Source organism: Arachis ipaensis, chromosome B09, assembly GCF_000816755.2.
Source record: "Arachis ipaensis cultivar K30076 chromosome B09, Araip1.1, whole genome shotgun sequence".
Taxonomy (NCBI): Eukaryota; Viridiplantae; Streptophyta; class Magnoliopsida; order Fabales; family Fabaceae; genus Arachis; species Arachis ipaensis.
Window position 1 is genome coordinate 121,332,725 of NC_029793.2, and position 10,050 is coordinate 121,342,774.

Here is a 10,050-nt window from a genome sequence, read left to right on the forward strand (position 1 = left end):
TCGGAAGCAGAATGTGCTGCATATTTGAATTAATGCTCAAAGATGGCATTATTGTAATTTACAGAAAAATTTGATCTGGAAAGACTTTATTTAAAGAGAAGATGCAAAGTAATTAATTTAGCAAAGGGATTGACTTTCTCTGGAAATTAATTCATTAATTAATTAATCAATTTGTGAACCCTAATTGCTGATCTAACAAAGTAACAATATGCCCACATTTATAGTCAAATTAAGTTGGATCAGTTAAATTAAACGTGTTTGGATATATTTCCATTCCAGATCTGAGAGCGAGGCAAAGCAAGATGTGATGTGTCATGTGTGTGTCCTACTCACAAATAAATCACAACCCTATTTTTTAATCAAAGAATAAACAAATAAATAATAATTAAAGAAAAAGTATTGTGCGAGGCCACAATAATCATTAAATGTGTAACGTTACTCTTTTCGAAATTGTTTGGAGCCAAACGGCCTTTAAACCTTGTCACATGTTCTCACCTCTTGTCTCTCTTTGAAATGTTGTGCCTCTCTCATTAATATAATCAACTAAGAAGCAACATTCTTCATCCTCTTCATTCTTCATCTTCTTCTTCTCTTACTCCGAGAGATCAGAGATGGGTTGTTTCATGGCATGTTTCGGTTTATCCAACAAAAGAAAGCGCAAAAAGGCTCTCTACAATGTTATTGCTGCAAACCAAGTAAGAAAATCACACCACAACCAACCCCATCTTCATGCTTTTTAGTTTTTTTCATAATTTCATGCAGCATTTATCTTGTAAAGTTGTGAGAGCTTACGAGTTAGCTCGAGAGCTCGATAAATTTGAATACCCTTTTCACATCGTTAGCTAGATTGTTAGTTAGAAAGCTTGTGTGTTCTCTTTTATCTTGCAGAAATATGGAAGCTATGAAGCTCTTGCCATAACAGAAAAAGCCATGATTCCATATTCTGATTTGAGGTTAGTCCTTATTATTATCACTTACTCTTTCTTGCATACACTAGATTGTTTATTTACTCAATAACGAATTCACTTATTTATTTGTTAGAAAAAGAGATGAATGTAAGGAGCAGAATAATGTCAAAAGCAAGAAGAAGAAGAAGAAAGTTACATTTAATCTGAATGTTCAGATATATGAGCCTGATCCCACAGCTTATAAGGTACTAGATAACGAGGAAGAAGAACACGAAAACAATGCTGCAGAACCAGCAAAGAAGAACTCGAATTCACCTTCCATCTCCAGAGAAGGATCTGCATCCTTAACAGTGACATACCCTCCAAATTACAGATATTATAACTGCAGTGAAGATTTCGGCGAAGAAGATGTAGACTACGAGGAATCTGACATTGATGACTATGAGGACGATGAAGAGTTTGATGATGGATATGATTGTGATGACGGTAGTAGTGACAAGAGTTTAGAGAACGATGAGGCTGAAGCATATGGTGAAAACAGCAGACAGAAGGAGTTGTCCGATTCGTCCAACTCATCTGCGGCCGAAGACAGGACAAGGAATCAGATGCCAATTGATGCAAGTGGAAGAGACAGAAGCACAAACATGCATTCTGTTCTGAGCCCTGTAGAGAACCTAACTCAGTGGAAAGCAATCAAAGCAAAAGTTCCATCAAGTAAGCACAGGAGGAAGGAGAACGTTCCAAGCACACCCTCGACCACCACTGAAGCTCACTCGAATTTCTCACCTTGTTTCAGCATGAAATCAAGTGTCCTTCAGTCTAAACCTCTGTTGCCTCAAGTTGCAGTTGATGCTAGTCTCTCAAACTGGTTAATTTCCCCTAATTTCAATGTCTCTAAGACCACAATTCATTGTCAATGATGAGAACCATGGCAATGAAGAAAAAGCAAAAAACACTTGGTAAATATTAATTCAGTGAAAACCAATTTTAGAGGAGGAAGCATGGATTCTTTATTCTTCTGTGGGTTATTCATTCAGCAAACCATGTGCAAGTTGGGAAGATTTCAGTTTATGTTATTTGTGTGTCTAATTCTTGGTCGTTTTGTTTTTGTTTGATGAATGGTGGTATGTTTGTGTAACAATGGAATTCTTTTCTTTGTTTGGTGGTGATGTCTACAAGTTTGAGCTATGTAATTTCATGTATGCTCAAATGTTATTTACAGTGATTACAGATATAGAATTGATTTTATGTATAATGGCTCCAAGATGTGCTTCATTATGAGAGAAAGTGTTTAATTGCTTCAACATGATGGAGCTACAAATTGTTGTACCGCGGATCACAACTCCATTTAAAAATTTATCATTGGCCAATAGGTTGCAACATACACAAGGTGGGTTTTGAACCCCCAATACTTTCATAGACGGGTGAGTGAGTTAACCAGTAACCACTCGACTAACCCAAGTTGATTATATTTGAATCAATGATAACCTTTCTAGTTTTTCAACAAGATCCTTCTACATTACATTGATAACCTTAACAAGTTCTTATGCAGGAAATGGCACAAGCAAAACAAATAACCCTTTTCAGCATAGCTTAATTGAGAATACTTGATTCAATAAATTTGTTTCACATAATGAGTAATTGTAAAAAGAAAAAGAAACATGTGCATATCTACTCTTTAACAAGAAGCATATTTCTTATATAAGCTCTATAAGATTTACATACATGGAAGCTGTGCTACTCTCAGCACTATCTGAATCATATTGCTTTCAGCAATTAGCAATATGTGCACTTTGATCTCTATGGAGAATTCACTGAAATGAATTGAATTCTCTTACATAAAAATGTTGCATAACTTGGTCTTGCTTTGATTTTTACTATTGATTAGAAAAGTGAAAAGTGAAGGCTAGCCTAAGATTCAAAGGTGAATCTCAATGAATGTTGAAGAATCTAATCAATGGTAAAAACCAATACGCGATCAAGTCGTGAGAATTTTATACAAGATATCCATTTCGGGGAACTCACACAACAGTCCAATCGAAACGGATCCGTAGATTGGCAAACACAAGGAGTTGCTTATCTTGATTATGGGAGATGTCGTCCCAAGATCAAACGCTCAGACTCATCAATAGTTACTTCAAATTCAGGGTTAATCCATCATAAGTTTTAGGCAGCCTGAGATGATCTCTACATTATCGTACACATACAAGCGTCGTCGTCATCATCATCCTCTGACTCACTTACATCACTACAAACACAATTGAGAGACAATGTCAGACAATTTTGGATATATAACACATAAATGGTTGATTCTCTTATTCAACGTTAGCTTTGCTACATTGAAAGTATATTGGCAATACTATAAATGATTTACATGAATCCCAAGAACACTGGTTAAAGATTTATATAAATAAAGAAAAACAGAACAAATGAATGAGAACAACTTAAGTTAGATAGGTTCTATGTGACATCTTTTATAGTTTTATTTCCCCAAAAAGAACAATTCTAAAAGATTACTACTCCCTTTACTAATATCTTCTCACTTTCATATGGGTTTTACTTTTTATAAGAGCCACAAATTTACAGCAATTTCTATTTCCATTTCAATATATAGATAAGAAATAAGAACAGATTCTTCTCATAATATTTGTTTTAAGAGTTTCATCAAGCATCTAAGCCATATGAGAATAGATGAGAGGAATCCATGAGAATATAACCATTTTTCAGTTTCATACCTCTTCTGTCCATCTTGTGAGTTAATCAAGGAATGTGAAAAAGAATAGAGTGAAAAAGAGAAAGTAAAATGAATTCATGAAGGACAATATTGGTCTAAGAAAATGATTAGAAATAGTAGGGATCTAAGGATCTTATAGGAATGACTGATACAAATACCATAAACCTTTGGTTATAAAGGGCAAACTACATTCACATTGCTCCATACAAAAATAAAGGTACACTAATATAGTTAGTAATAGAGGACTAAAGAATATCGAGCATTATCCCAGCAAGTGGAGTCAGCTATGATTTGATTTAAAATCTAAGACATGACATGATGCAACAGCCAGTTTGAATAAGGATAGCCGATACTGCTGAGAATGCAAACGCTGTTGTTAAAATATCAAGTAGGTTGATATTGATAAGGACGGAAAAAATAGGAAAACTAGGTAAAACTAAAATGTGAAATCATAGAGGTGATGAAAGTGGAAGAAAGACAAGACACTGTGTGTATAAAATAAGAAGAATATGCTGGTTAAAAGAACTTCTAAAGTCTTAAATGAAACTGATTATCACCTTTCAAATATTATAGAAAAGGAATATGTATTTCAAAATGATGCAACCAACCAATCAGTTCCTCAGTCCAATTTCAGCAAGAGACTTTAAGCTTCTTCAATTAAAGCTGGTTCTGATTGTTATAAATAAAGTTGAGGTAATTTAAAATGATAGATAAAATTAGTAGAAACACAACTTAACATTCTAACTACATCTAACTAGAGGAACTTAGCTCAGATGTAAGAGATAATGAACATGTGGATGATAGACAACAATAATGGAAGTTTCTGCAGACTTTGCCACCTCACTAAAAAACAGAAAGTGGCTTCTTCACGAGATATTCATTAATCATGATGGTAGCAATGGTGATGCACACTAAACAAAGGTGGTGTTGTGCTGTTGTCTTGAATGGCGAATATAATTAGTGGGTTAATTTTGGTATATTAATTTTTCAAAAATACTATTCGTACACTAAAATTAGCCACTAAAATCAGTTACCAATGTATTTATGTATAAATACATGTGTGGTTTAATTTATTTTCAATATATATGTATTCCACCATGTATTTTATACTGGTAGCTTACTTTGGTGGCTGATTTTAGTATACACGTAGCATTCGTCATTAGTTTTTTTAGTGAGAATAATTTTGATAGTGCCACAACTCACGAGAATAGAATTGGAAATCAGTTAGACTGAAACATGAGAATTGATTCTTATTAGAATTGAAATTTGCATTAATTCATAGTTCTTACTACCAAAGTATGAAAAAGAATTCTAACTCTTGAGTGAATTGAAATCACAAAGTTTCCAAACCCACTCTTAGCACTTCCCAGAAATCCAGATTTTACCACTTTGAACAAACACTAAGAAAAGCAAAACCATTCCAAGGGTAGTATTATGTTCCTTCCTATAAATATTATTCAATACAAAGTGAACTCAACCACCAAACACAATTAAAGCTTTCAGTTATGGCAGTCAACAAAACAGGAAAGTAGTTATGAAAAGAGGAAAACCCCCCAATCAAAATGAACATAATAAATCAAACTAGACTAATAGAACAACAAAATTCAAAGTTCCAATACCACAGAGGTTTTGTTTTGTTACCTTGGCTCGTATTCCAACACCTCAAAAAGCTTCTTTCCATTCTTGTCATTCCACTGCACTCTCCTCCTACTACGTGTTCTATTATCTGATTTGCGTGACATTCCACCTCTCCGAGGTGGCAACAAGGACTTAGAGACACTATCATCTTCTCCATTAACACGTCCTTCTTCTTCCTCTTCGTCTTCTTCTTCCTCCTCCTCTTCAACTCTTACACCATCCAAAGAAGCCACAGAAATTGGCTTTTTCTTCACAAAACCACCATGTCCGTTAGCTTCCTTAGTGGATCCGCTATCCATCAACAACACCACAAAACAACACTTTTCTCTGGTTATTCTCTCTGGTCCGTTTGGTGAAACAGACCAAAGAAGAACACAAATTACCCAATTTTTTTAAAATAAAAATCAATCAATCAATCCGAATTTCAAAAAAAAATTTTGGATTTTGAAAGGAATCCATTTGACCGATACGCTCAAAATCATAACCCAGCTTCTGAATCGGACCAAAACAAACGAGGTCAACGCTGAGGACAAAAAAAAGTTCGAAAACACAGAGGAAGCGTAACCAAGATTGAAGGAGGAGCCAGCTATAAATAATGCAAGAGAAGCGTGAGAATCTTATCAGCCGTGATAGAAAAGAAATTAACTTTAATGGAGGGAAAAAATCTTATGGCCGCACAATCGGAATTGATGACAGTGATGAGGCGCAGATCAAAGGATGCGAATAGGGAAGACAAGGTTGTTAGCAATTGAGAGCAGAGAAGAGAAAAAGGAAGACAAAGGGGTTAAAAGAAGAGAACCATAAAGACGCGGTTAAGAGGTAGAGAAAGTGAGAAACTATAATAACAGATCACACAAGCAACTCGCAAGTCGCAACAAAAACTATGTAACTGTCTCTGCTTTCTAAGCAAAGACCAAGGCTTATTCGGTGATTATGGATTTATGGTTTTGGTGATTACAGTAGTTATGCTTAAATTGCTTTCACCAAAACGCAAACTTTATCTTATCTTTAAGAGGAATTCATTAGGAAAGTGAGAATGTGAGATCTAGTGGTCAAACTTTTATTTCTAATTTATTAATTTATCATTTTTGTATTCTGACTAATTAGTTTCTATGTTGTTTGAAGATAGACTGGCTTATTTTATAGTGATATATTTTAAAATTTAATTGTCTTATAAAAAATTTTTTCAGGATTTATTTGTCCAATATGTATACTAAAATTTTGAATAAAAACGACAAAGAATAATATGTCAAACGATAATAATTTTTGAGATTAAATCAAGTTTCTGTATATGTTTGGCGTAAAATACGTAAGATTGAGTTATGTTATAGTATCTTATTCGGTTAAAATAAATATGGATATGAAATTATCCTTAGTTATTAAAGAAAATGTTACTAAAATTTCAATCTCCATTTTAAAATATTCTTATTCCTTATATCCCTAATTTCTGGAGGTACAGAAGGGACTAAAATTTTGTGTTCTGAGACTCAAATTTTAGTTCCAGGCTACTAAACACAATATTAAGTCTCAGTCTCTTAGGTAGTGTTTGTTTTGAGGTACTGAGACAGAGATTGGGAGACTGAGACTCAGCATCATACTTGTTGATTCCGAGACTGATACTAAAATTTTTGTCTCTGTCTCCAAAATTTTAGTATTTCAGTACCTCCAAAAAGTGGGGACACAGGGGGACTAAAATTTTTAGAGATAGAGACTGAAATTTTAATAACATTTTATACCTAAAATACCTTCATTTTAATTAATTAATTCCAATTTTACCCTTTGTACAAATTAAATTAGAATTTCATTCTTATTTCAATTTCTGTCTCCCACTTTGCACCAAACAGAATACTGAAATTTATTTCAATCTCTGTCTTTCAGTCTCAGTCTTTTCGTCTCTATCTCTCCACCAAACGCTACCTTAATCCTAATTTCAGTCTCCAAAAACAATCATTACATTGGCCTTGAGAGAATAAACTTTGTCAGAACTAATGTTACGACCAAAATGAGCCATGACTAGCGCTCAGAGAAATTGTTCCCTAGCAAACGTAACAAATTTAAATATAACTTAAATGAAAAAGTTACAAATATTTTTAATAAATTTACAAATACTAGAATGAATAGTTACACATTATTTTTAACAAAATACAAAATAGATTAATATAGTTGGAACTTACCTGTGACATATGGAGCATATAACGTCTAGAAATTCAACAAAGAATAGGTATCCATTGCAGATCATTACTCTTAAATAGAAGGTCTCGCATATTCAAGTATTTGTTCCTGAAAAATATTTTTTCTGAAAATTGTAAAATCCTATAAATTAATAAATAATTAACTAATAAATTAATTATGAGCTAAAAAAATTTAAAAAATTAATTTTATAATTTAAAGAAGTAAAAATATTTAGAATATGAATTAAATTTAAAACACTAATTTAAAAGATTTTAACCTAAAATTGGGCCAATAGGCTAAACCGATTAAACTGTGTCTAAGGGGACCCAGGCCCACTCATAAGGCTTGCAATCAGCATCCTTCTTTCTTCATTTGTCATTCACGCTTAAGGGAAGGAGATGTGAATCAAAACCTAAACCCTTATTCACTTTCAATTTCAATCTTCCATAACTTTCAATACAAAATTTTGATCGCCACACCGTTTGCGGCCAAGCGATCGCTTCGCCGAGCTCTACAAATTCATTCGAACAAAGTGGTAAGAAACTCGAAATTTCTCACCCAACCCTTACTTCTCTTTAATAGCACATTTTGGTTTTGGAATATTGAAAAATTTTGTGATTTTAATAGTTTAGGGGTATTCTAGTGCGAGATATAGCTGAGTTTCATCTAAGTGTTTAGTGGATAAAGGTGAGGAACTGTTATTCCCTTTGAATTCTTCAATTTTATGAAGTTTAGATATTAAAATTTGTGGCTGTGTATGAAATTTTATGCAATTAGATTGAATCTATGTAAATTAAAGTCAAATTGGTGAAGTAGTGTGCTCGGAACTAAACTCTGGTGGCTAGATACTTGTTGAGTTGGCTTAGAGGCTTGTGTGAAAAAGAAGTTTTCGGTGGTATTTGAACTTGGAGAGAAATTAGCTAAGATATGGTTTCGGTTTCTTATAATATATAATGTTGTGTGAATCTTTTTTGCTAGTCGCCTTAGGATAGGTTTGAATGATGTGACTTGGTTGGTTTGATTGATTATATATGGTACCTGGATGAAATGTGGATTGTTGATGTTTAATGTTGAAATTGATGAAAATTTATGAGTGAAATTTGTTGAATTGAAGAATCTAGGAGTTGATATGTTTGTGGAGTGATTGAGAAGTATGTGATAATGGTTAGGAGTAATTGGTATTGATTTGGTTGTGGTTTGATTGGTTATGCATTAAGAATTTTGGAAAACTAGAGGATTTGTAAGTTTTGATAAAAATCGATTTTTGACCAACTTCAGCAGACCATAACTTGGCTTCTGGACTCCCAAATCTTGTGAAACTTATTTTGAATAAAAATTGGGTCCGTAAAATTTATAACGTTTAAATAAGGAACAGAAAATGATTGTTAACAAAAAAGTTATGTGTGTTTGAAGTTTAGGGTTAAAACACTGAATTCTGCAAAAGTTGCAGGAAATTGAGGTCATGCATACTCATGAAGGGAGTTACAAACTGGAAAGAACTTTGCACGAATGTTGTATGTATACCATGTGTATGCACAAAAGTAAGGTCATGCGTACGCATGACTTGCATTTTTAGAATTAAATGTTTTTCATGCGTGTACCATGTGTACGCACAGAAGGGGACTCATGCGTACTCACGAGGCATGCGTATGTACGATTGCTTTGTTTTGCTGAAAATATTTATTCTAACTATTTTTGCCTATCCACTCTACTCTTTCACCTTTGTAACCCTTGTTTAAGGTCCGATAGCTAGTATTAGGCTTCGAAAGAAGAGCAAACCTATTGAGGGAGTTAGTTCAACATTGAGGAAGAATTGTGAAGTGAATAATTGAATTGATGATGCATGGATAATGTTGTATGAGATATGAATAAGAGAAATGATGATATTGATGAATTGTGATTAAAAGATCCATCTGGCATATGCATTATATTATCTGAGACACGAGTTTCTCTGGGAAGATGCAGTGGCTTGCCCCCACTTGCTCCAGGTTGAGATTTGATACTCTGTTGACCCTCTATCGCAAGATTTGACTGGACACTTTAACTCTCTGGATTCCCCCAAGGACTATCCAAGGTTCGTTACTGGACATGTCGGGTTTGGCTGTATAACCGATAGATGATATCATCGGCCATAGAGTAGACATGCATTATATGCACTTGTATGTTTTATTTGAGTATGCATTTGTTTGGCTTGCCTATTTGGTTAACTATAATTAACTACTACCTGATCTATTTGCTGTATCTGCTTCCCATATTTGTGTTTTTTCTGTTTGTCTTGCTTGTTTGTTTCTGAGAGATCCCTCATGCGGGTGGAGGAGACATTGAGGGTTGTTCCACTTGGTGGCTTGGAGGTTTCTAGAGAACAAAAAACGAAGAGTTAAACTAGAATCCTTAGATATAGTCACCATATTTCTGGTTTAGTGAGAACTCTAGGATTTAATATGGGTTGTTGGAGTTTTGGAATGCCTCTGACTTCCCGGGACCTTATGTATTATCTATGTGGGTACCTTTATCATACATATTCTGTTTTTTTCATATGCAGGACGTGAGGTACCCCGTTGAGCGTGTTGGAAACTCTTTGAGACCGAAGATCCACTT

The 10,050-nt window shown here is 34.0% G+C and overlaps 2 protein-coding genes across 2 annotated transcripts; one reads left to right on the forward strand and one right to left on the reverse strand.

The window, feature by feature from the left end:
- Positions 464-2,221, forward strand: LOC107618118. The gene is made up of 3 exons (XM_016320057.2): positions 464-695; positions 889-953; positions 1,042-2,221. Exons 1-3 carry the CDS (start codon positions 612-614, stop codon positions 1,826-1,828), a joined length of 936 nt encoding a protein of 311 aa, XP_016175543.1. The 5' UTR covers positions 464-611; the 3' UTR covers positions 1,829-2,221.
- LOC107618119 (zinc finger CCCH domain-containing protein 18) lies at positions 2,475-6,235 on the reverse strand. The gene is made up of 2 exons (XM_016320058.2): positions 5,284-6,235; positions 2,475-3,156 (listed from the first exon to the last, which is right to left on the reverse strand). The coding sequence occupies exons 1-2, from the start codon at positions 5,577-5,579 to the stop codon at positions 3,096-3,098; spliced, it is 357 nt and encodes a 118-aa protein (XP_016175544.1). The 5' UTR covers positions 5,580-6,235; the 3' UTR covers positions 2,475-3,095.

Bases quoted from the DNA above. Each gene is read 5' to 3' on its own strand.
- LOC107618118 (XM_016320057.2), top strand. From the start codon at position 612: ATGGGTTGTTTCATGGCATGTTTCGGTTTATCCAACAAAAGAAAGCGC. The intron at 696-888 runs GTAAGAAAATCA...TTTATCTTGCAG, and splicing joins ATGTTATTGCTGCAAACCAA to AAATATGGAAGCTATGAAGC. The intron at 954-1,041 runs GTTAGTCCTTAT...TTTATTTGTTAG, and splicing joins ATTCCATATTCTGATTTGAG to AAAAAGAGATGAATGTAAGG.
- LOC107618119 (XM_016320058.2), bottom strand. From the start codon at position 5,579: ATGGATAGCGGATCCACTAAGGAAGCTAACGGACATGGTGGTTTTGTG. The intron at 3,157-5,283 runs GTAACAAAACAA...TTGTGTTTGTAG, and splicing joins GTGTTGGAATACGAGCCAAG to TGATGTAAGTGAGTCAGAGG.